Raw genomic sequence first — 27,214 nt, forward strand, 5'->3', positions numbered from 1 at the left:
TTTATCCAAGAAACTTCTTCTCTGAAAATTATATCTCGTACAATAGTTAACAAAACCTTCAGAAATAACGTGATTGACAGCACATGCATATCCCACAATTTCGGTTCCTTCCAAATAATAAATAGCGAACAGAAAGTTCAGATTATGTAACTTCATTTCAAATACCTCTTTAAATACGTCAATGGTAACCCCAAAGAATCATCTTAATATTCCCAGAGATTGCAGGCATATCTTATGTTTAGTTACAAGTTCATCTCCATCAATTCCCATGAGACTGAAGTTCATATTCAGTTGCATGTCCCTTCCCCATTTAAAGCAGCTCCTGGGCAATCTTTGCCTGCAAAGAACCGACATCAAACAAAACAAAGTCGACAAAGAGGATAACTGAACTCAACCATGTACAAGTATCATGTAATACGGTGGCAACTGATTGGCAATCTTACAGTTCCAAAAGGCTTAACAAAGTACCATCCATCCAGCCCATGCAACTTTTGACTATTAGCAGCTGAAAACGATGCAACAGTAAAATTGATGTCTTCTATTCATCCTGATCACAAAAGAAAATAGAAATTGATTGAAGTTGGGTATGACGGTCTTCCGGCAGTCGCATAAAACCAGTTACCATGACCATTCCTCCAGTTTGCAACAATATCACATGCAAAGTAGATCTAACTGATTCCGTTATCCAGATTCCAAAAACTTTACTTAGGAAGCGAGTCTTCCCAACAGAACCCCACTGAAGACAATAGCGCCAAACCACTTGTTGGAGACAAACCTGTCAAGAGTAAATCAATAACTAGTCAAGGCAGGACAAAGTGACAATAGGAAAGATGGGTGAGGGTGATCAACCTGCAATGAATAGGAATACATGTGCCATGCTACTCAAAATGAAATCATATGGATTTTTACATATATCTTGGCATCAGCCATGTATCATGTGGAATGCATTAAAGATGCCAAACAAAGTGTATTTATTAACATGCTCAGACAATCCATTGCCAACCCATTTAGCGTTGACAACTAGCTAAACCAACATGTTCAAACTTTGAAAAATTAAAAATCTTGCAATGCTGAGAGCATTTTTTTTTTTCCAGTGGTGGCATTCACCATCTCCATATTAATTAATCAATAACACTTTTTCACTAGGAGCTCACATCAGCATATATGTATAGATCCAAGTTTTGACAACCAAACTCACGCCAGACTTAGCAAGGGTCTGTGGTGAGTAAACTTTATGCCTTGGGCTCATATTCTGGGAATGTGAGGCAAAGCAACAAAAAATAGAAAAAAACCAAAACAATGAAGGAAAACAGAAAAGTTAGAAAAGTAGTAGAAAAAAGTAATAAACAATATCGAATGTCTCTGAAGAGACAAAGCAATAAACCATATAGTTCCTTTATGATAATTTCAATCAATGTTGTCAGATGCACTCTGGGGAGCTCTTCGTTTTGGTTGGGAAAGGAAGTGCTTTGACCCTTCAGTTGATTCCAGGCAAGTCTTTCCATGTACTTCTTCACCCTTACCTATCTATATAATTATCTGTTATCTAAATAAAATATCATAAAATAATATCTAAGTAAGCATTTATTTAAAATATCAACATATCATCATCGTCATCAAAGCTTTTTTCCAACTAATTGGAGTCGGCTACAAGAATCTGGGTCCGCCATTCTGCTCTATTAAATGTCATACCCTTAATGAGGCCATAATTCCCTATATCTTTCCTTACTACTTCTAACCATGTCCTTTTGGGCTTATCCCTTGCTTTTTCTTTGCCTTCCCCATATCAACATATTCGGGTATATGTTCCAAATTTTAGAACATATCGGGCATATTTGTGATATTTCAATAAATAGATGATATTTTAAAATTCTCTGATATATTAAAAATATAGGGATTGGATTCACTTCATTACAGTTTAGGGACTGAAGCTGAAGAAATCGGCCGATTCAATCCAAGTGAAGCAAGTCTGATAGCATTAGTTTCAAACTCTTAATGTTAGTAAAGATTCACACACTACTACAACTAAGTGAGTATTGATGACATAGGCCAAGAAAAAATTACAGTCAAACTATAAATCTTCAACATAGGAAACCCAAAGCCACTACTATAGGTCCTGAGCAGCAGTAATCCCTTCAAGTTTGCTGTTAAATTTCAGATTTTAGGTTCATAGACAATACATGAGAAAACACCTTACTGATTTTCATCATAAATCTGAAAGAGTCATGATATGCTTGGAAAGACGAGAAAATGCATTATTTAGCTGTAATGTATGCCAACAAAAATGAAAGATGGCAATGTCTATGCTAAAATTGTTGTACAAATAAATGACCTCTTAACTAATCTAATGTTTGGTAAAACAGTACAAGTACCATAAGCATGAGGTATGGATTATAGGACAGCATATCATAATAGACTCAGTTGAGTCCTCATCTCTATAGACAATTGAACTAATTTCTGAGAGACAACTTCCAACTCACCGAACCCTCTTATCGAGCTACATCCATACATGCAAAAAAGAACACACAAATGTGTGTGCGCATGCATAAACAACAAAAGGAGAAGGGAGATATGCATACCCACATCCATGAAGATGAAGGCCGTTCTAGTCAAGAGAAACACCATGCATGGTCATAGACAGTCTAAAAGCTTGCTGCAGCCATAACTATAAAGACAGTAGCAAACGGAACTCATAATGCACCAGCTCTTGCCTTTTATAGAGTAGATGTTTGGATCATCTAACCAATGGATGAACAGGGGCTTCAATGAGAGTTCACAAGCAATGAAACCCGATGTCAGCAAAAGGTATGAACAATGGGGAAGAATAAAAGTAGAACATAATCCTCTGAATCTACATCTTCATTATTTTCCATTTAGGGAAGAATGAAAGTAGAACATAATCCTTTGAATCTACATCTTCACTACAAAATGCCATGGTCTCTCTCTCTCTCTCTCTCTCTCTCTCTCTCTCTCTCTCTCTGCATTAAAAGCAGTGGCAAGTGAAACATAAAGGAGCCCCAGCAACGGAAAGAGATCTTCGGACATCTTGGGAAGCGATAATAAACTGACAAGGGAGAAAAGAGAATGTCAAGGAAAGGGGAAACACCTGGATGATGGAAGAAAGGAGTGAAAATGGTCAAATTTATGGAGCAGAAAAAAAAGGAACTGGGTTTAATGAAACATTAAACATGCATTTCAGAAATCCACTATTGGTAAACAAGATAGAAAAGTAGCACATAAGGATCTTTGGGTAGAGAGTGTGATCCAGAAATTCATACGTTTCGATGGAGAGAATAGATTTTCTGGTTTGGTAGATCATTATGATTAAAAAGGGTTACTAAATAAGTAACAATGGTAAAGATTTGGCATTTTGGAAGTTTCGATAAACACGTGTCAATATTTAGATTACTCCAAACAGTGGAGGCAACTTCAAGGTTTTCAAAAATTATGGCGGCAGGTTTTGAGGTATTCCCTTCTTTTTCAGCTAAGACCACACACCATTCAGGAACTTCCATTTCCTTTTTTTCTTCTTTTTTATTTTTTTAATGTTCTATTCTATTCAAGTTTGTTCCATGCAACCAGACCATAGTGTTCATAGACTAAAATCATGAGACCCCAGTATTTCTCAACTAACCAAATACGAGCACCCTGTGGACCAAAACATTCAAACCACTGACATCTGTTGCCTATTACAATTCTTAAGTTTCCTTTCCAAAAACCTGTAAATAAGTTGAATCGGGCTATATCAAATCTGTTATCATCATTGAGTCCTTAGAGAAGCAAATGCCTGCAATAAACCAAGGTTCTAGCATCAACGAATCCGTTGACGACATAAATGTACCAAGCTTCTACATACAGACCTAGAACACAAGGTGAGAGGTGGTCCATTGTTCTTTCCTCACGGCAAACATATGTTATACTAAAAGGGAAAAGTTCATCCAGACCCTTGAAATGTTATTAGTATCATAGACCCCACCATTATTTTAACGATCAGGAGGCATCGGAAGTGAAGGTAATATATTGTTCCACCCCCTCCTCACATCCCTCCTCCACTTTTCTGCTCATTGTTGACTGCCCTGAACTAGTTGCTTGTTGACTGCCCTGAACTAGTTGCAAAAATCATGTGCAAGTACTTTAACTCCCTTTCCTCTTCCTCTTTAATTCAGATAATACCTGTAACCCCTTTCTCTCCCTCATTTCTCTCCTGATAATCTCACTCTACCCTATCCCTCCTTGCACCCACCTTAGGCACCCCTTTCCCTTCCCCCCCCCCCCCAACCTTTTTCTTGTCTCCTCCTTTCCTCTACATAATTCACCCTGAAACACCCCCAAAACTGTGTGTATCTGGTCCTCCCTCACCCCAAAACTCTCTCTCTCTCTCTCTCTTCAATTTGGAGATAATAGGTTCTTGATCCCTTCATTTGCCCCATCCCTAATCTCCTCCTGAATACAAGGCACATCAGACTTCTTCCCTTCTTCTCTCTCTAAAACAAGGGAGAGAGACCAGAGAGAATAAATGGATCATGGGCTCACAGGGCATCCTAAAGCCTGAGCAAGTCGAGGAGCTCTATGAAATCTTCTCTCAACATGAATGGTAGCATGTACCACCTGGAGCTCGCCGCCTCGTCTGCTATCTTGTTGTCAAACCAACAGGCAACCAATTTGACTCTCTCAAATCCAGTGACTCAAACTCAAACGACTGTTGAATTCAAAGTGCTCCACCAAGTCATAGCACTTCAAATGACCATGTCAACACATCCATCACTAAACCATAGTAAACTTCGTGATTTATTCCGAGCTTTTGAAACAGTAATCGCAATATAACTGCGGCTGAGCTTCCTCTTTCCATGGGTCATCGTCTGGCCTTTCGAGAACTTAAGGAGATGTTTAGAGAGGCTAACCCCAATTAAGATGGTGCTATTAGTTTCCCTGAATTTGCCCCTATAATGGCGAAGTCGGCAGCTGACATATAGAGTTCTTAGCCCCTCTCTCAGAAACGTAACCCAACCCTCACACATATTTTTTCTTTTTCTTTCATTGATTCGGTTGTTCTCTGGACATAATGTAAGAATAATGATTGCAAGGAAAGCATGGATAATATTCAAAGTCCTACCGATTGATTTCTTGAAGAAAACTCACACTGATTGATTATGACTACGGTTTCTTGTTGTCCATTGACTGTGCTATGTGTCTTTCATTTCTTTTCATCCCAATGGTTTCCGTAACACACAGGGTGCAAAGAGAAGAATTTCTAGTTTGAGAAAATTTTATCTTAAAACAACTGCAGAGAGAGAGAGAGGTAATTCACAAATTTCATGGGCTACTTCATTTGTAACTAGCACCAATTCTCATAATTTACACCTCAGTGCATATGAAGTTCTGAACTGCATTATAGCAATAATCCATACAACAACACAATCCTCCAACAAAGCCATGAAACCAAAGGTGATCTCTCACTACAATTTCTCTCAAACACCATTGAAATTACCTTTCTTAGCCGCATGATGGTCCAAACATAACCTCAAGTTCTCAACGACACAAATGGGAGCTGGATCCTCAGTTGAAATCAACCCAAAGCAATGGCACCCAAGTACATTTTCTCTCCCTTCCTCATCAATATCAAACAACACTTGCTTAACTTCAGGCACATGCCCAGCATCTCTTAACCTCCTCCCCACATGAATGGTGAATGGCAAGGGGGAGAATGGAGAGAGAATACAAGGGGGAGAGAGGCGAGGAAGAGAGAGCGCTAGGGAGAAGAGCCACAGAGAGCGGTTAAGGTGCGTGACAGGAGGGATAGCGTAGAGAGAGAATGATTACCGGGAGAAATGAAGGAGAGCAAAGGGTTATCGGCCTTATTCGAAATAAAAGAAGAAACAGAAAGGACTTGGACATGATTTCATAATTAGGTTAGGGCAGTTAGTGTGAAGGAAAAAAAAAAACAAAAGGGAGGAAGAAATGAGAAAGGGGTGGAATGATATATTTTCTTGACTTTTAATGCTTGTATGATAGTAAAAAAAGGGGGGGGTCACTATGACATTAATAATATTTCAAGGGGTCCATATGAAATTTTCTTTATTAAGAATCCAATTTTGAAGATGGTCAGTAATATCCAAGATTTACTTTTCAATAGTAAAATACCCATAGCAACCAAAAATAGCTTGAGAAATAAAAAACTAAAACTTCGGCATTGGTATTATAATTGTTCAGACTGACATTAGAAGACCAAAATGATGAACCTAGCAAAATGCATAACAATTACCATCAGATATCTTGAAACCAACACCTGAAGATGACATCATGCCTCCTAGAACTAAGCCACAACACCATCCATCAATGATTGCTACGATACAGTTATGACCCTCAAAAACAGACAGAGTTTGCAGCAAACCCAACAACATCTCAACAGGCATTACAGTGTTTGAATACTACACCACATTGGGTTGAATCACAGCCTTTGAAAATGAGTGTCAAGTATACATGAGTAGGATATACTATAATGTATGAGGGTCAGAACGGGTTAGAAAGAGTTCGCCTAATTCTTGACGAGAGCAAGGGCTACAAAGAAGATGTGCTATCTAGGCCAAAAATGAAAGGCAATGAGATAATTTGAGCACCTACATATATTTCTAAAGGGTTTTATTAACGTACTCCTACACAGAAAAGAGTATTTCCTTAATGTACTCAACCAATGTTCCAAAAAAACATCAAGCGGCACATAGGCGGCAGGAGAGGACCTAACCACCCAGTGCCTAGGTAGCCACCTAAAACCTAGGTGGCTTAGAACCATAAAAAAAATAAGAAAATAAAAGTAGATAAGAAAAAGAGTAAATAGTAAGTCCATAATCCATATTTCCATACAATGATATAACCATACAAGCATACATACAAGAGTAGATTGAAGAAACTAGAAAATATACAGTTTAAGCCTCAATATCAAAAGTCAAGCGTCTTCAGTCGTCATCATCATCATCATCATCAAAAGGAGTAGGTTAAGCATCATCATATGCATCGGTTTCATGGCCATCTTCATCAAAGTCATCTCCCTCTTCAACATAATGCTCGTCCTCCTCTATTCTTTTGAATCTGCCTCTTCCTCCTCCTCTTCTTCTACCTCCTCTTACTCTATGTAGATGACGCCTTAGGAATCTTGGTTGCTTTACCTGGTGCCTCTTCACCCTTTTCTTGCTTTTTGTATTTCATTGAACTCAAATATTATTTAATCGCCTCCCTGGTAGCCTCAGGAACATTTTTACACAGGACAACATCCTCCTTAATACCGACAAGGTGTTCCTTGAATTGATAAATACGCTCATCATTATCCTTTCCACAATAATTACAACTTATACAATTTTTGTCATTCGAATTTGGGTTATGACATACTTCTACCCCTGATCACCATTTCTAGAAGAGCCTGGAGAAGATATTTCCATATAACAAGTCTCATTTTCTTCCTTTACTGGTTTTACTAAATTCAAATGTTTTCTAATCTCATCCCTACTAGCTTCAGGAGCCTTTTTACAAGAAGCAACATTCCCTTTAATACCGGCTAAGTGTTTCTTGAATCAGTTAATACCCCCATTAGTATCTTTTTCACAAAAATTACACCTTATACAATTTTTATCATTTGGTTTCGAGTTATAACCATACTTCCAACCAAGATCACCTCTTCTAACAGAACCAGAAATAGACCTATCCAAATGGCAAGGATTTTGTTCTTGTTTGTGTTTTACTAAACTCATATATTGCTTAATCTCCTCTCTGATAGCTTCAAGAACATTTTTACAAGGGGCAACATTCCCCCTAATACCAGCAAGATGTTTCTTAAAGTGGTTGATGCCCCCTTTTTGTATCATTTTCACAATAATTGCATCTTATGCAATTTTTGTCATTTGGACTCGGGTTATAGCCATATTTCCAACTTGGATCACCACTTCAATTAGGTCCCGATGAAGACATCTCAAAATAATACAAGTAATCTAAAAATAAAATTTTGCACATACTTTGATTGCTCGATCTCCAAATCCATATCTAAGTTATTTTCTAATGCTAAAATCTTCTAAAACACCCTCTAATAGACCTAAAAGAACTCCAAAACTACATCTAATCTCAATGGGTGATGTTTGGATCGATTTCTCATAACTTTGAGAAACCCTTTGATCTTATGAAAATCACAAAAATCTAGTTTTTTGAGATTTTTCTCTCTAAAATGGGCTCTAATGCGGTTTGGCTTTCAAATGAACCTAAAACCACCTTTAAACCTTTTTTTTCTTAAAAAAATCAAAAAATGCCGCTCAAAAAGGGGCATTTCCACCCTGGGCGAAGCGTAGGCCTTGGGCGGCCGCCTAGGGCTAGCCACTAGGCGCCCAAGGGCAGACCACCTATTTTGGCCGCCTAGTTCTGGGCGAGATGCCCAAGCCCTATAGCCCACCTAGGCGCTATTTGAGTACATTAAGGAAATACTCCATGTGTAGGAGTACCCTAACAAAGCCCATTTCTAAACATTCAAAATATAAAGTGACTTAAATTTGCACTTTATAAACTTTTCAAAGATATTATAAGCATAATCAAAAGAAATGTTTTCTCCCAGCCTCAACCAATTATGCTTCAGCATATTGAGAAAATTAATATAGAAAATCAATCACAAATACACCCTTTCAGAAAAGTGGTTAAGAACTCACTATAATGTAAGTTCGAATGCCTTTTACTTGTAGTGGGGCACAAAACATGATAACCAGGAAGACTATTTTCACAAATTAAATACCAGCAGTTTATTTATTTACTTATTTTTAAGGTAAAACCTTGCCATTTGTCATATAATTATTTTCTTTTGACAATGGCCAATACCAAGTCATGGATCCTAAATCTCTTAGGTTAAGTTTTGTTTATTTCACATATATACTTCATGTCTATACAAGATTGGACATTTCTTACTTTCTATTGCAATCTGCTCGGCAGGACAAGTCAACTGTCCAAATCTGCCAACCCAGTTGCCCAGCTGCAAATGTCAATGACATAAAAAAAGGCCATCCTGTCCAAACGATAACATTTGGACAAGTCAGATTTTCACTTCAGCAAATCAAGAAATTTCCGAAAACTTGAAATCTGCAAACATGAAAAGGATTACAATCAGGGAAAAATCACTAACTTCATACCTAACTCTGCATTCAATCCACTGAGGGTGAGGCAAGCAATACAAGCAACACTAAATGAAGAAATCCAGTTCTTTGTCAGATCCCCGAACCTCAGTGCTGTTGATTTAACACCCACTCTCAAGTCATCTTCTTTGTCCTAAAAGCAGGTGAAAATCCTAGATTGGTAACAGAACAACAAAGAAACGGAGGTCCTTTCAGAATGTTACAGAAAGCAAGCAGTAAAATTTATAATGTACCTGATGTGCATAAATGGTATCATATATGAGAGTCCAAAACACACCCGAAGTGTACAGAGGTAAGATGATAGTAGGATCTAAGCTTCCTCTGATTGCTGCCCACCCTAATAACGCTCCCCAATTAAATGTTAAACCAAGGTACGCTTGAGGCTGCATCAGCAAGCAGTTAGCAAAAATAGCAGATCTTTAGTATCTATTCTATATAAGATTAAGACACAGTTAATAGTAGTACACATGGAATTCAACTAGAATAGAACCATTAGAGAGATGCATTAAGGTGGGGTGCTTATTAAAAGAGACTTACAAAAGTGGGAGTTTAAGTTCAATTTAATCTCCATATCTTCCTATGATACACACCTTCATTGACAATTTAATTGGAAATATTTAAGGGAAAATTACACAAAGCCCCCTACTTAGAAGATCATGCACACATGACCTCCTGCTAGGCTTTTATTCGCAACATGTAACGTATTACTGTTTTACTCTGCATCCACCCCAAAGTAAAACTTCATAAAGACTTGGAACAAAAATTCCCTGAGTGGTCAACATAGTCCAAATTAAAGAAACTCCCGTATCTCTCTCTTTCATTAGGTCTTCCATCACAAGCATTCTCTCTCTCCATGGAGAGAGAACTGACGGGGGGTGGTGAAGGAGATAAAAGTGCTTGCGAGAGAGAGAGAGAGAGAGATGACCCAATGGAAGCAATAGAAAGAAGAGTTTCTTAACTTTCCACCACGTTGACCATCCCTAGGGGCGAGGGTGTGGATGAAAAGAAAAACAGTAATAGGGTATATGACATAAATAAAACTTAAGTGTGGGGTCCTGTCTGTATGTTCTTTTAAGTAGGCGGTTGACATAATTTTCCCAAATATACAACAGGAAATCTACTAGGTAAAGTAACTCCCCTTCTAATAAATACTTTAGCTAGGATAACAATATTTTAAAAATCAGCTAGGACAGGGAATCGGCTCCTAGACTAGCCGAGTTACTCGAGGGAATTCGAGTCAACCCAACCAAGTCTGAGCCAAGTCATACGATAAGGGCCGAAAAAGGTGAAAAATTTAGGATCACCCCCAAAAAAACAAAAAAAAAAAAAAGGAAAAAAAGTGATAACAATGAGCATGTACAAAAAAAATGTAAAAGATGGAAAATGGTATTTTTCAATGATATTAATTTCTACCAGCTGAAATTGTCTACTAATCCAATGAAACAAACTTAAATTAAAAATTTTCTACTATTTTAGTAGAAACAAAAAGGTAAAAATTGTATCTATTATAAGTGCAAAATTTTACTATTTACATTACAAAAAAAACTATTACAAAATATAGCATTTTATCTCTTTTTAAATGTACAAATTTACCCTATATACGAAAATTGGAAACAAAACTTGCCTCTCACGCAATTTTTTTTAATACATTGCCACAAAGATGCAACTAGTGAGTAACTACCAGATCAAGTCATCTTTTTAAAGAATTAAGTGATCTTATTAATTTAAAATGAGAAGGAAAAAAAAAATTGCCCAAAATTTCATGCAAAACCCTGGTTCCAAGATCTTTGCACTCGACGTAAACCAACACCTCAAATCCATGGGTCTCTAAATTTTCGAATGAATACTTCCAAATTTAGGAATCTTCAAAATCCAAATTTTTTGTGTTTTTTGGGGTGAAATAAGCCTATGACTGGATATAGAACAGAAAAATAGAGAAACTGCATCAACCAACCACTCGTTGCAAAGAAAGTGCGAACTTTTGAAATAGGGCATCAAAATCTTCGATCTCAAATTCGTGAATCTTAGTGTTTTTTTCTCCAGTCTAGCTGATATGGCTGATAGACCGGGCAAAAATAAGTAGGTATGAGAAACTTAAGATCAATCAGGGCTCCCTTTAAAGCACACGAAAGAAAATGGTGAAAAGGACACTAAGTAATTGTAATCACAACAGTAGAATGCGCAACCTGCGTCTTGCTCATTGTACTAGAATGGGAAAGAAAGATATCAATATAAGCATACCCAAAATGTCAGCCTCTTCATGAGAGGGTATGAGAAAACCAGTAATAATGATGAAGCCCCAAGTATACGACTGTGCAAAAGAATCAGGAGTTTAGATGATATTGTCTCGGCACATCCTAAAATGTCAATGTTTATAATAAAGAAGAGCACGTTCCTAAGGTGCAACTTAGCTGTATAAGATTGCATTTAAGCTTGATAAGTATCAACAATATCATAAGAATATCGATCACATTTTGGGAACAGGAGACATAGGTCTGTAAATTTCCCAAGAGAGAAATTATCACAATGTAGAAAAAACCAAACAGTACTACAGTGGATACCGAAACACAGCAAATACAAATTACGACAACCACTCAGCAAATAGTGAATAAATTTGACTCCAATAACCCAAAAGACCAGCACATTACTAGATTCACATCAATGTGGTGGTAAGTTGGGAAAGTGCGGCAAAGAAAACAATAATTTTGGAAAATGATGGATGAATGCACCAAATAACCCTTCAAGATGCCAAAATTAATGCCTGTTGAGGTTTTTGCCAACATTGTATACAGGGTCTAAATAACATTTCTAAATCATTTATTACTTGGATTTGTTACATTTCTAAATCACATATTACTTCAGATATAAAAAAGTTAGGAACCACAAATTGCTTAGACGAGTCGCACACCAAACATCATGTATATAATGACAGAACCATAGAACTAAATTTAAACTGTACATCCCTTTGCCAAAAACTATAAATTGCAAAGGAAAGGACCCAAATCCTCTACATAGTAGGCGAAAAAACTATACAACTAAACCACCATCCAATTTGAGATCACCTATAGAGAGCTTCACACACAGATAACCTGCAACTTTAATTAGAAATGTAGAAGAACTCATGTCCCAAGATAACAATTTTAATTAAACAACTTCACACAGGAGGCCAGGACGAGTATATGTGATGCAAAAAAGTGAGAAAACACATCGATGCTTCAATTTCAAATGGACGATACATGCACCATTTTAAAGTTCATTAAAATTGTGACCTTTCTCTTGTTTAATCTCAATATCACAAAAGAAATATGTTATCATCTTCCAACGTTGTGTAGTGACAGACACTATACCAGTTCAGCCGAGGACTCAACTCAAACACACACAGCATATAACACATTTACGATAAATTTGTGCCTAATTAGAAATTCCAGAAGAAAAAAATTGTATGTGATTGAAACTCATAGGGCTCCCTTATTAAATTCCAGGCACCACAACATTCGCAGTTTCTCCTAAAGGTATCTAGGATGAAGATGAAATGATATTCTTTTCAACCCTAGGTTCTTGCTTCAAAGATGATGAGATTCAAATTCAGTTAAGATTTCCATTTCAAGGTAATTATAAAATAATACAATTGACACTACAAGGACCTTGACTGTTATTACGCATTTCCAACAAAGCATTTCCAACAAAGAAGAAAGTTTGTCTAGTTGCTACTTTTCATGTGGGAACAGCTTTTGTTGAGAGGCTTCAAGCTTATGGTACAATCCTGCCTTCTTTGAGGAAAAGAGCAGGTGAGACTACACACTTCTCGACAACCACATGCAAAATACACATATTGACGTATACAATGGCATTAACCAAAAACATCTTTAATGTTAAAGAGTGGATGTGTGTGTATAGTACAACCAAGAATTAGTATTAGGGAAATGCAACATTTCCAACATTCAGCTAGAACCCTACCAATATTGGTTGCATACCACCTTGGTACATCACAGCTTGCTGTCCATTAAAATGTACCGACCATGACAGCTATCACAAGCCTCTAAAGTTGCTGATTGAACTAAACTGATGGAAGCCATCCAAGAGGACAAGCTAGAGAATTTTTTATTTCACATATGGTCCCTTCATGGCACAAAGTATTCATAGCAGAATCATTTAACAGCGGAAAATACAATATACTTGAATATCAATTATAAATAGCAGCGCTATTAGACTTTCATTCTTTTGATAGCCATAGAACGTTTATTTTTTGGTCCATTAAAGTGTTAAAGCCCTCCAAACAATTCATCAAACTCTAAAAATATGGCATAATACGAACTATCAATATCAACAACCATAATGCAGAAACAGAACATCAAATTGGAAGAAGAGACTGTAAAAGACCACGATTTGTGGTACTTATTTCAGATAATAATGAATCACCACTCAGAGAAACAACAGAGCGATACATTTGTATAGAACCCCGGTTGGTGGTATTACCAGATTGCTATCAATCCTTTTCCAGAAAAAGTATTCAATAGGTGTAAATAGTGAATTTTAAACTGAAAGACCACATTCTTGCAGGCAGTTTTGCTGTAAGTGCTGAATTGCTAGTTGCATACTCATCTATGATGAAAGATTTGCAATAACAAATGTCATACTGAGCAGCATTTTATAACAAGGACTCAGGCTCGGACTTGCCACGGTTCCAAGCCCGAGTCATCCACCAAATCGGTCAAGTCAGCAATTCGACAAGACCAAGACTCTGGACAAAATACAAAAGCAGTCCAGGACTCCCCTGGGTTTTGGCCTTTTTCATCCAGATCCTGCACCCTGCTTGGTTTGAGTACCTTGGGCAAGTCTGAGCCTGAGTCACTAGTTCTAAGAAATACCAAGCAAGGAAGACACTTTATCTAGCTCAAATAATATGGGAAAGGAAGGAACCCACCTATAGTTGTTAAGTTGTAAGAGAATTCCAAGACCTAAGAATAATTGAAACCCGAGAAAGCACAGCCCTTGAAAGGGTGTCAAAAGACCAGATGCAATTGGTCTCAACTTTGTTCGCTCCACCTACAGCACAAATAGAGTTAAATCAATATAAGAAATCCAGCAATTTTTAAACATTGATTTTTGCTAGCATATTAAAACTTACAATGTTGACCACACTAATAAGTACAAAAAGCATGTCTTTACAAATTTAATCCACCGAGAAACACACCTTCAACTATTTCCCTGCCTAATTTAACATCACCTTTGTAGTCTGCAAAAGGAAATATAGGAGCTGATATTATTGAATCCTAAAAAGATGAATCCAGTCAAGAATTTATTTTCTGACAGTGTCTTTTACGTGGTCTAGAAATATGCAAATTCATCCCCAGAATATTTGTGCTTTTCCCCATTATATAAATTGGACAATAATTGCATAATGATTCCTCAACCAAGTCTAAACCTTACCAAACCCCACCCCATAACATGCATTTGTTGGGAAATCCACAGCGCATGCATTTTTAGCCAGAACTAGTTTCTCACTTTTAATCATTAGTTCACGTTTTTAGTAATTAAAAAGCAGGATGTTACTCTCATTGTTTAAAAGATGAGACTTGGCTCAAGACTCATGTAGCCCCAAGCCAAGTCGACTAGCTGAGGCTGACTGTGTCTTATAAGATACAGCTGAGCCTCACCATAATTAAGACAATCGTGGTAAAGGGGAAACCATCTGTCCTCCTCCATTAAATGCCTCAAGAGATGAACAAAATATTCAAGAGATAAAGAAACAAGCAAGCATCATGTTTCCACAAATTCAAAAACATGTTTGAAAAACAAAAACAATTCAAAAAAAAAATTTCCTTTATGCAATTAAATCTACAAATTTGTCCTAAAAGAAAATTGGAAGAAATCACATGCCAACTTTCTTTTCAATTGTCAAATCCCATGCCAACGTAACAGGGAAAAACTAAACATTATCACCCATCTATCACCAATCCATTACCTAACAGTATTACCAAAGTTATCAGAAAGAGATATAAACAAAACATTATGTGCAAGGATCAGTATATGTACTTTTTGGTCCATGTCTCGATCCAAAAGGTCATTCACTGTACACCCTGCTCCCCGTAAAAGCAATGCTCCACATCCAAACAATGTTAACAACTTAAAATCTGGCAGATTTCCTGGGGGTGCAGCCAAAGTAATTGACCTACGAGAAGAATCAAAGACAGTAAGAATAGAACAACACCCAAAAAGTTACATTAACTTCAAAGATGTTGGGTTGGTGATACGAAAACAACCCTAAGGTGCTTCTCTCATTGCTTAAGGCTATTTTCTCAAATAGAAAATAACCTTTATTGGATATACAATTCATTGTAGAGAGTGAAAAATTGAACGGGTCTGTAAGGGATAACTCTTTGTAGAGAGTGAAGTTAAGTTTTGGGGAAGAAAGAGATTGAGATTTTGCTTGACAAACCCTAGCCTTTTATGTGCCCTTGTATTGGGCTAGATTTCTGTGTTTTCTTTGCGGCAACAGAGTTGGTCGATGTTAGAAAAGAAAGAATTATATTGATGATATTTTCAGCTTTTCTTTGCCATTATAAAGTAATCTCTACAAAATCACAAAACTTGTAATTTCCTCTATTGATAGTGAATTCATCTTGCTTGTTGCCCGTGGATGCAGCGCAATTTAGGGTGAACCACATATATTTGCGTGTTGATTGGTGATTGGATTATTGTTTGTAATGTGTGGTTGTGTTTTTTGATTTCATGTATTACTTCTCTTGAATTTATTTCATCTTCCCCAAATTTATTATATCATATACAGTTCTTAAGTGTTTGGATTTCTTGAAATAGATTACCGGTAATAGGCGAGTTGGTTTTAAGGCATTGGCTTTGTTGTAGTAGGTGGTTCACTACATCAAGGGGTATCAAGCAAGTTTCAGTTCTCAACAAGCAGCATCAAAGCAGTGTGTAGTAATTTGAAAAAATAACTAGTTGCAAATTTGAAGTAGAGAAGTTTAATGGAAGGAATATTTTCTAACTTTGGAAAATAAAAGTTAACGATATATTGGTACAACAAGGTCTTTATACATTATTGCAAGGAGAAATCAAAGAAACCGAAAAGTATGAAGGATGATCATTGGGAAGAATTGGATGGATAAGCGCTCGCCACAATCTTATTGTGTTTAACGAATGAAATATTATTTAATATAGTAGGAGAAAAGACCTCGGCGGATTTATGGTCAAAGCTAGAAACTTGGACCATACAAAGTCCCTCACAATTATGAAAAAATTGTATTCTTTTGAGGATGAGAGATGGTAGGAAAGTGTTGGAACACTTAAATGAATTCACAAACATAATTTGTGAACTTGAGAGCATCAGAGAAAGATAGATGAGGAAGATAAAGCCGCAACATTGCTATGTCTATTACTGAAGTCTTATGACAATCTTGTTACTACCTTGAGTTGTAATAAGGAAGAATCCCTCAAATTGGATTCAGTTTGTAATGCAATTCTTGCTAATGGACTTTGAAAGAAGGTGTCGATAGATAGTTTGATGGGTTCAAAGATGGATGTTTTTGTGGGAAGAGGCAGACCCGATAAACAGGGTGGTTCATCAAGAGATTCCTCAAGTAGCTGATCAAAGTCAAGAGGGTCTTACGATAAAAGTGGTTGTTCGTTTTGTGGCAAGCCTAGCCACATAAAGAAAAAGGGTAGATTCCTCAAAGGGTTCCAGTTTGGGAATGGAAAGGCACAGTGAGGCCAAGAATGAGGCTCACCAAGTTGAAGTTATCAACGTCCGTTTATGTTAAAGATGATGTGTTCATGGTGGGATGCAATCCCATGTACTACCAAAGTTGGATTCTTGATAGTAGAGCCACACATCATATGTGCCCACACGAATTGTGATTTCATGCATATAAACCATGTGAGGGCAGTTTGGCATCAACATGAAACAATTCAATGAGTAAAATAATTGGAATGGGATCCATTCGCAAAAGGATTCATAAATGGGATGGTTCAAACACTTGAAAATGTAAGACGTGTTGGATTTGAAGGAGAGCTTGATTTCACTTTCTTCTCTTAATATGGATGGCTCAAAGTCTCAAAGGAGGCTGTAGTTATGATGAGAGGAGTCTAAGAAAGAAATTTATTATAAATTGTTAGATAGTACAATTGTAAATGAAAAATGTAAATTTTCTTGTAGAGGAAGAAGCTCGGCAAAAGGTACATGGTTTTGGCAATAGATGATCTTGACAGTGCAAACCAAGATCTTGGTAAGGTTACTCAGAAAGGTGGAGAAATTGAAGATTTGGGGTTTTCAAAAGAGAATGTGAAGTCCGAAGCACCTCATGAATTTCCTCCGAGCCAATGTTTAAAAATTGGTGAAGGGCTAGTATGACTAGAGTGTTGTATACTATTGCCATAGTTTGTGTAAAACTTGTCATTTCAAATGTTTATTGCTTTTGTTGATTGGCTTGTGTTAAGAAGAAAATTTTGGAATGACGTGAAATGGGTCCTTCAAAATTTGAGAAGTATATGCAAGTATTGCCAAGGCTGTAAACATAAAGAAGGCTTGGTGGGAACAACTTACGCAAAGGACCTCGGGGATATGAGATCAAGCACTGGTTGTGCTTGTAGATATGCAAGAAAGTTGCACCTAAAGCATGTATGAAGGCGGGATAGTCTCAAGAGCTCAAATATGAGATTGTTGAAGAAGGTGAAGTTTACATAAGAAGCACAAGCATGTAGGAAGATGAGCAATGCATACTCATGAAGGTTATTAGGCTAGAGAGCTCGCAGCATTGGCTACATTCTCTAAGTCGGTTCAAGAACAAAAGAATAAACAGATATGCTTGGTAAGATAAGGTGTGATTTTGTATCAACGTGGTGGTTGTTGGGTTGGTGTTATAAATCAACCTTAAAGTATTTCCCTCATTTTTTAAAGCTATTTTGGTCAAATAGAAAATTTCCTTTATAGGGCACATAAAATTCATCATAGATACAGAAGTTAAATAGTTGCGAGCAAGAACTCTTTGTAGAGAGTGCAGAGAATTTTTGGGAAGAAAGAGTGATGCAGGTAGAAAATAAAATCGAAATAATAATAAAAGAAAAAAAAAAAAGGTTGAGAGAATATACCCTCTCTCAAGGTCTGTATGGGATCCACCCCAAAAACGATCTTTTCATAGGATCAAATTTACTCAATTCCCATTCTCTAATGCAATGTATCAAAAAGCACTAGGTGGGTCCTAGGCCGCCTAGGGGGTTCAGGCCGCCTAGTGCCTAGGCGGGCGCCCAGAACCTGGGCGGCTGCCCAATTGAAAAAAAAGTAAAAATTTCAATACACCATATTCCAAGTTAAAAAAAAAAAGATAGAAGTCGACAAGAGAATTTTGATAATCCATATTGTTAAAACAGTAAACTGTAAAACCATACAAGTGTAGGATATAAAAGTCAACACTCAACACAACAGAAATATACAAAAATTTAGAAAATATACAGTCTAACAAAAGTCAACACTCATGACTCAACACAACAGTCAACAGACTCAACACTCATGACTCAACACAACAGTCAACAGACTCAACACTCAACACTCAACACCAAGAGGCAAGAGTCTTTAGTCATCATCATCATCATCATCATCATCATAATCATCATCATCAGAAGGAATATCATTAGAGTAAGCCTCATCATATGCATCGGAGTCGAGGCCATCATCATCAGAGTCATCTCCGTCTTCAATATAACGCTTGTCCTCCTCTGTTTTTTATAAATCTGCCTCTTCTTCCTCTTCTTCTTCTACCTTCCTCTTAGTAGTATGTGCAGTCTGTGAAGAGGAGGCCCTGGGAGTCTTGGCTGCTCTACCCTTTTTTTTGTGCTTCTCTGAACTCAAATATTGTATAATTTCCTCTTTAATAGCCTCAGGAACATTTTTACATGGGGCAACATCCCCCGTAATATCGACAAGGTGTTTTTTAAACCAATATATGCCCCCATTAGTATCCTTTCCACAATAATTACATTTAATACAATTTTTATCACTTGGATTCGGGTTATAACCATACTTCCAACCCGGATCACCACTCCGACTAGAAACTGGAGAAGATACTTCCATAGAACAAGGCTTATTTTCATCTTTTTTTGGTTCTTCAAAATTCAGAAGATGTCTAATCTCATCTGGAGCTGCTTCAGGAACCTTTGTACAAGAAGCAACATTACCTCTAATACCAGCAAGGTGTTATTTGAATCGGCTAATACCCCCATTGGTATCTCTTTCACAAAAATTACACCTTATGAAATTTTTATCATTTAGTTTTGAGTTGTACCCATACTTCCAACCCGGATCACATTTTCTAGGAGTAGCAGAAATAGATCTATGACAAGGATTTTGTTTTTGTTTTTTATTTTCCATAACTTCAAAATTGTTTAATCTCCTCCTTGATAGCTTCAGGAACATTTTTATAAGGGCCAGCATCCCCCTTAATACCGGCAAGATGTTTTTTAAACCGGTTTATGCCTCCTTTTGTATCTTTTTCACAAAAATTGCATGTAACACAATTTTTGTCATTTAGATTCGGGTTGTATCCATATTTTCAACCCGGATCTCCACTCTGATGAACTCCTGAAGAAGACATCTCAAAATAAAACAAGAAATCTAAAAAATGCACTTACTTTGGTTGCTTGAACTCCAAACTTTGAGAAACACTTCAATGATTCGATCCAATGAAATGTAGTTTTTTGGAGGATTCTATTACTCTAAAAGGGGTTATGGTGGGTTTAGGGTTCAAATGAACCTAAAATCCATCATTCTTAACTTTTATATCTTTGAAAAAAATGAAAAAAAAAAAAAAAGTTTTCCGCCTCTAGGCGGGGCGCAGGCCCTGGGCACTAGGCAGCCGCCTACGTACCACCCAGGCGGCCGCCTACGTATCACCCAGGCGGCCGCCCAAGGAAGACCTCCCAATTTGACCGCCTAGGCTTGGGCGATGCGCCTAGGCCTTCTGGACCGCATAGGCGGCGTCTAAGCGCTGGGCGGTCCGTTTTTTTGAACTATGCTCTAATGTTTACAATGAGGGACTCTTCCCTTTAAATAGACTTTGAAAAAATAAATAAATAAAACAACCCACAATAAAAATAAACTCTCTCTTATCTCTATAAAAGTCACGTACCAATTTCCCTTATCTCTCTCCCTCTTCAACTTCCACATAAATCTCTTTCCTATCTCCCACACACGCTATCTCCCTATTTTCTCTCTTCATCTCACCAATTTCCCCAAAATAGCTCCCTCATTCTCACGTGATCTTTATCCCTTCCCAAATCCTTCTTAAAAGATTATTCCTAATCTATTCCACATAATCCTCCCACTTAACAATACGTACCAAAATCCTCCCTCCCCTATTAATTATCCCAACTCACTTCCTATTCTTAAGAAAAATAAACAAAAGAATAATAAAATAAAAAATTTAAAAAAAAACCCCAATTTTATTTGCATCATTCTTCCCAGGTTGAGATAAGCCCGACCTCGAGCTTATCGAACTCAACTCTTTCGGTCTTCTCAAAAGTGGTGATGCAGTCCTTTTCTTCAATTTCTTCAATAAATGGATTCATCAAATGCTTTGTGCTTATCTCGAAGAATAATACTTGACTCTTGGGCTCAATCGTGATTTCTTGTTCTTTTTCACGTTCCTCGTAAAACTTGAAAAAATTGAGCGGATCATGTTGATACTCCATAAGACCTCGATCTTGTTTGTAAATTTTTTCATTACGATCGGGATCAGGATCAGCAACCCGGGTCGGTCGAGGAACTAGACTCGTCTCTACATTGAGTTTTTGCACTAAATCCACGTGGTTGCAAGCACCCTCTTCTTGATGAATGGCATCCTTCATCCGTTGCAACCTCTTATTGGTTTCACTTATTTCTTTTCGGATACCCTCCAAGGCAATGTTCAAGCTCTCCTGAATCCACTGACCCATATAATCCATGAGTTACGACCATCTATCCTCGACCGTAATAGCAGGTTTTGACGGCATCGTAATTGATGAATCTTACTTGCTATCTTTGGATCTAAGTTGCTCTGATACAAATTGATGCAGGGAGAAAATAAAATTAGAATAATAAAATAAAAAAATAAAAATGGTTGAGAGATTGTACCCTCTCAAGGTCTGCAAGGAAATCTACCCCAAAAACGATCTTTTCACAAGATCAAATTTACTCAATTCTTATTATCTGATGTTTACAATGAGGAACTCTTCCCTTTAAATAGACTTTGAAAACAATTAAAAAACAAAACCCACAAAAAAAAAGAACTCTCTCTTATCTCTCTAAAAATCATGTACCACTTTCTCTTATATCTCTCTCTCCAACTTCCACATAAATCTCTTCCCTATCTCCCTCACACACTATCTCCCAATCTTCTCTCTTCATCTCACCAACTACCCCAAACTAGCTCCCTCATTCTCACGTGATCTTTATCCCTTCCCAAATCCTTCCAAAAAGATTATTCCTAACAGTGTTTTAAAATGCGGCTGCATCGCCGCATATGCGGCCGCATCATGCGGGATGCGCTCGCATCCGCATCCCGCTCAGGCGCATATGCGCTTTTGACAGATGTGGCCGCATATACACCGCATCAGGCCGCATCCCACATCATGGCCGCATCAGACCACATCTGTTTCCATGAAATTTTTTTTCGATTTTGCCCTCGAGGAGGGGCAAAATGGTCTTTTTTTTTGTTCCAATGTTTAGGAAAACTGTTTGGGGGGTTACTATACCCCCTAATAGACGATTTCCAGCCATTTTTGTGGCTTTTTTTGCATCAAATCGAAGGAAAAAAAAAAAAAAAAATTCATCCAAATCTTCATCCACTTTAGTGGCTTTTTTTGGCGAAAATTTTTTTTTCATCCAAATCTTCGATTTGGCGGTTGTTTGATACTTGGATGTTCATTTGATGCTTTTATTGTTGATTTGGAGATGTTAAGGTGAATTTGTGATAAGAAATTGGGGATTTCAGAGGCCGTGAAGAAATCGAGCGCTACTTCACAGAGTCGTAACATTTTATTCCTTCTTGTACAATAATACTGTTATACTTATTTTTGGGACAATGTCTTCCTCTCAATCTTCTAGTAACAAAGATCCGGCTTGAAAATATACTAAACTAAAAAATCCGAAAGATAGAAATTGTGTGATATGCTTGCTCTGTGGAAATACTTATATGGGTGGTATTTTTCGACAAAAAGAGCATTTAGCCGAAATTTCTGGGAATATAAGAGCATGCCCACAAGCTACAGATGATATAAAAAATGAGATTCGAGAATATTTGGATAGAGTGAAAAAAGATAAAAAGAAAAGAAAGCAATTACTTGATGATATGCAATTATTTGATGATGTTGATGATGATGATGATGATATGTCTGAAGTTGCTATGAGGCAAAGGGGTACTCATACTCCAACCTCAAGAGAGAGGGTTATAAATATTGGTGGTAGTGCTCAGAAAAGAAAACCTCTCTCTAAGGGGCCAATGGATTCTTTTTTCACCCCTAGCCCAGAAATTGTGGTTCAGAAGAGAGAAAAAAACAAAGCAAACCACAATTGACAATAAATATAAGAAAGAACAAAGCAAGTCGGTATGTAAGTGAATTGCAAAGTGGATTTACATGGCCGGCATTCCTTTTAATACTATAACTCTGGATAATGTTGCATGTATGGTCCAAGCAATTGAACAATATGGCCCAGGACTTATTCCTCCTTCACTACATGAGGTTAGGGAGACCTTGTTGAAGGATGTTGTATTTGATGTGAATAAAATTTTGATTTCTCAGAGAGAAGGGTGGGAAAAATATGGGGCCACTATTATGTGTGATGGTTGGTCCGATGGGAAATCAAGGGCATTCATTAATTTTTTAGTTAACTGCCCAACATGTACTTTTTTTGTTAAGTCTATTGATGTATCAGACAAGTCACATGATGGTATATACTTATCTGGCTTGATGGATGAGATTGTCGATTTTGTTCGGGAGCAAAATATGGTACAAATTATCACTGACAATGGTGCCAACTATGTTACAGCTGAGCATTTCTTGATTTTGAAAAGGAAGTATATGTTTTGGACACCTTGTGCAGCTAACTGTGTTAATCTTATGCTTCAGGAAATGGGTACAACATCTTTATTTAGTGGGGTGATTTCAAGAGGTATGTTTGTTGTTGGATTTATTTACAATCACATCATAGTCTTAAGCATGATGAGGTCTTTTACAAAGAAGAGACAATTAGTGAGACCGGGTATCACTAGATTTGCCACGTCATTTCTCATTCTTCGAAGCCAAGCCAAGCAAAAAAGTGCCTTGAGGACCATGTTTGCTTCAGAGCAATGGAGTCAAAGCAAATGGTCAAAGCATAAGGATGGGAGAAAGGCTGAAAAAATTATTTTGAATACATCTTTTTGGAGTCAAATAATTATTGCATTGGAGGTGGCTCGCCCTTTAGTGAGAGTGCTTCGACCGATTGATGGTGGTACGAAGCCCACCATGGGCTACATACATGAGGCAATGACTAGGGCAAAAATTGAAATAAAAGATGTTTTAAAGGATGATGAAAATATGAGCAAGGCTATGCTTGAAATTATTAATAGGAGATGGGATACCCAGCTTCACAGGCACCTCCATTCAGCCAGTTATTTTCTAAACCCATCTCTTCACTACAAGCACCCATCCATTGAGTCAGATCGTGTAATAAATGGTGGGTTCTTAGATGTGCTTGAGAGGTTGGTGCCAGACAAAGATATCCAGGATGAGATCCAGAGCCATGAATTGATTAAGTTCAAGTTAGCCTTGGGAAACTTTGAGAGAGATATTGCCACTCGAAATAGGGACACTACAGATCCAGGAAAAGGCCAAAAGCCCAAAAATAATCTTACTTGTCTCTTACTTTATGTATAGTTCCATTGTTTATTTTATACCCTTAATTTTTAACTATATTCTAAATTATAAAATATTATACAGCTGCATGGTGGCATAGCATTATATGGAAGCGAGACACCAAATCTACAATGTCTCACTATTTGAGTGTTGAATCTCACATGTAGCTCATCTGGTTGTGAGCGCAATTGGAGTGCATTTGAGCATGTAAGTCCTTTACTCCTCATTCCTTATTCCTTATTTCTTGAATTTCAATTTTCTAATCAAAAATCTAATTTTTCTGATTTCAAATTTCTACCACAGCTCCATACAAAAAAAAGAAATAGGTTGGAGCAGAAAAAGTTGAATGATTTGGTTTATGTGCGGTATAACGAGCGGCTTAGGGAGAGGTATGAAAACCGCACGAAGCTCAACCCTATTCAATTATATGAAGCTGATGGTGATTCCATAAGTGAGTGGACGGTCGATCCAAGACAAGAGTGTGTGTTTGAGGGTGAGGATCTTACATGGCTTGATGTCGAGCTAGCAACAGGTTAATGAAGAAAATCGACCTAACACTAGAGCACAAAGGAGTAGAGGAGCTGCTGGGTCTAGTTGCACTCGCACAGTAGCTTCAAAAGTCAAGGAGGAAGCTAACTCAGAGGAGACCGATGAAGAAGAATACATGGAGGCCGTCGAGGGTGATATTGATGATACGCATGACGACTCTCAAGATGACTTGTCTTATTGATATTTGAAAAAATGAAGTTCAAATTTCAAAATAGACGCTCAAAATGGATGATTGTATTAAGTTATTAACTATTAACTCTTCTTGAGCTTGAATTTTGGTTTGTATTTTGTAATATCATTATTTTGTGCTTGTGGTTGTTGATGGTTGTGCTTATGGTTGTGCTTATGGTATTGTTGAATGCTTTATGAAGCTGGTTTCAAGTTTCTAGTTTTTATCAGGGGATAGTGGATAACTGGATACAGAATCTCCAACAGCTAATAGTTTTGAAGTTAATCATTAAACTAAAATACATATTATCCAATATATCACCTTCATATTTTTTTCTATGCATTAACTTATTTTTTTTAGATTTTTTAGAATTTTTTTACATTATTGACCGTATCATCGCAATGCACCCGCATCCGGGCCGCTTCGCCGCATCGGCCCCCACCGCATCAGGGCCGCATCCCGCATTTTAAAACACTGATTCCTTATCTATTCCACAAAATCCTCCCAGTTAACAATACATACCAAAATCCTTCCTCCCTTATTAATTATCTCAGCTCACTTCCTATTCTTTAAAAAAATAAAATTAAAATTAAAAATTAAAAATAATAATAATAATAAATAAATAAAATTAAAATATCCCCAATTTTATTTGTATCAAAGAGATTGGGGGTTTTGCCCTAGACCTCTTTGTGCCCTTGTATTAAGCTGGATTTATCAACATTTTTCTTGAAGACAACAGAGTTGGTCGACAATAGCAAAGAAATGAGTTGATTGATGGTATTTTTATAATATGGAAAAATCAATTTGAGCTTTTCTTTTGCCACTGTAAGGTAATCTATACAAACCCACTAACCCTCTAATTTCCTCCATAAATAGTGAATTCATACTTGCCAGTTGCCCTTGATGCAACCCGATTTAGGTGAACCATGTCTATTTGTGCGTTGATGGTGATTGGATTATTGTTTGTAGTGCGCAATTGTGTTTTTTTATTTCCTATTTTACTTCTCTTGATTTCATCTTACCTTCCCAGAATTTATTACACCAATTAGGTGTTTGGATTTCTTGAAATTGATGCGTCGGTAATAGGTGAGATGGTTTCAAGGTATTGGATTTGTTTTAGAAGGGGTGCACCACAACAAGGGGTAATCGAGCATGCCAAGTTTCAATTCTCAACATAAGAGAACAATTAAAAACAAAACAACGTGGGTTAGGTTATTTCAGGATGGAGCATCAAATCATCACAGAAAACCTTGATCAACAAACAAACAGACTGAGGATCTTTTAACTGAGAACCAATCCACAAAAAGTAAACGAAAATAGAAAAACAAGAACTGCATTGATCAACGCAGATGAACCGTGATCAACAAACAAAGAAAAGGGATTGTTGATCTAAGGATTAATCACCAAAATGTAAATGGAAAAGAAAAACACAACTTCATTGTCAGAAATTCATAAACTGAAACAGCAAAGTATTCATAGCAGGAGACACATAATCCAATAGGTTAAGAAACATGTGATTCTCCTTTTTAGTGTTTGCAGAGTTGAATAATCTGATTTGCTCTAGATGAGAAAATCACTCCTTTTATTCGTTCTTTCAGTTTTTACCCAAAAATAGGAAGAAGAAGAAGAAAGAAGAAACGTGTCCATCTCATCTAAAGCATGAAGTCAAATTATTCAACTCTAACAAACACCACAAGAGAAGACAGTCCAACTTGGAGAAACACTTAGAACTAGGGCAACCCGAAGTGTAACTCTGAAAAGGTTCACCAGTCAAAAATCCAACAATCATTTTCTTGCAAATTTTGCCCTAATTGCAAAACAGAGCTCTGAGAAAGCTTACCACATACAAGGCCATGCAAGCAACCAAGTCCCTACAGGCTTATCGAGACGAGAAAGGTGAGCGTAGGGCCTCGTCCATTGAGGCAAATACACGTCAATCCAGGACCTTGAAAACTGGCTATCCTCCTTAACAGATGAGCTAAAGAACCTCGCTAGGGCTACATTCTGAAACGAACAGTCCCTTCTTCCTGCTAAAACATGGAACCCAAGCTCCTGTTTGGGATCAGGTGACTTGAATTGGGTTTGTAGAGTTTTGGTGGCTGGAAATGGAGGAGGTTTGGAGGTTGGTGGAAGAATAAAGGATTGAATGAAAAAACGCGCAGGTTTTGATCTCTGAGATATGCGGGATAACCAAAACGCCATGGACGAAATGCTTGAGTCGCAGCCTCAGTCTCCAAGTGAGAGAGTGGTGACCAAACAGCGGCGTTTTCCTTTCTGCAGCACCACGACCCTGAAAGAATAATTCATGGTCCCGCGGTGCCAAACGTTCACGCCACCGCCAAAATCCCATTTCTTGTCTTCTTCTTTTCTTTAGGAATTAATATTCAGGGCACGCTACGCATGAAACGCTTTTTTAGGAATTAATATTTAGGTCACTGAAAAATATTTACATACG

The 27,214-nt window shown here is 37.3% G+C and overlaps 1 protein-coding gene across 19 annotated transcripts; it reads right to left on the bottom strand.

Moving 5' to 3' along the window:
- On the bottom strand, positions 1-27,152 carry PPT1 (polyprenyltransferase 1). 19 transcript variants are annotated; one of them, XR_016046413.1, is made up of 10 exons: positions 26,600-27,129; positions 15,195-15,330; positions 14,083-14,204; positions 11,400-11,469; positions 9,436-9,541; positions 9,156-9,310; positions 8,935-9,031; positions 2,580-2,760; positions 444-775; positions 1-337 (listed from the first exon to the last, which is right to left on the bottom strand). XR_016046413.1 is itself a non-coding variant. In XM_006833467.4 (8 exons), the coding sequence occupies exons 1-8, from the start codon at positions 26,959-26,961 to the stop codon at positions 706-708; spliced, it is 1,143 nt and encodes a 380-aa protein (XP_006833530.2). In that variant the 5' UTR covers positions 26,962-27,129; the 3' UTR covers positions 1-705. The 19 variants fall into 19 exon arrangements, 4 of the variants coding, with proteins under 4 accessions (XP_006833530.2, XP_088710541.1, XP_088710539.1 ...); XR_016046410.1 differs by having other exon boundaries at positions 9,156-9,291; positions 9,392-9,541; XR_016046421.1 differs by lacking the exon at positions 15,195-15,330 and having other exon boundaries at positions 9,156-9,291; positions 9,392-9,541; positions 26,600-27,152.
- Between the last annotated feature and the right edge of the window lie 62 nt (positions 27,153-27,214).

This window comes from Amborella trichopoda, chromosome 12 (assembly GCF_054954075.1).
Source record: "Amborella trichopoda isolate Santa Cruz 75 chromosome 12, AtrichopodaSantaCruz75HAP2 v2.0, whole genome shotgun sequence".
Taxonomy (NCBI): Eukaryota; Viridiplantae; Streptophyta; class Magnoliopsida; order Amborellales; family Amborellaceae; genus Amborella; species Amborella trichopoda.

Coding starts and splice junctions, on each gene's coding strand:
- PPT1 (XM_006833467.4), bottom strand. CDS start 26,961: ATGGCGTTTTGGTTATCCCGCATATCTCAGAGATCAAAACCTGCGCGT. Junction 9,542..11,399: donor TGAAGAGGCTGACATTTTGG/GTATGCTTATAT, acceptor TTGCTGATGCAG/CCTCAAGCGTACCTTGGTTT. Junction 9,032..9,155: donor TGGATTGAATGCAGAGTTAG/GTATGAAGTTAG, acceptor TCGTTTGGACAG/GATGGCCTTTTTTTATGTCA.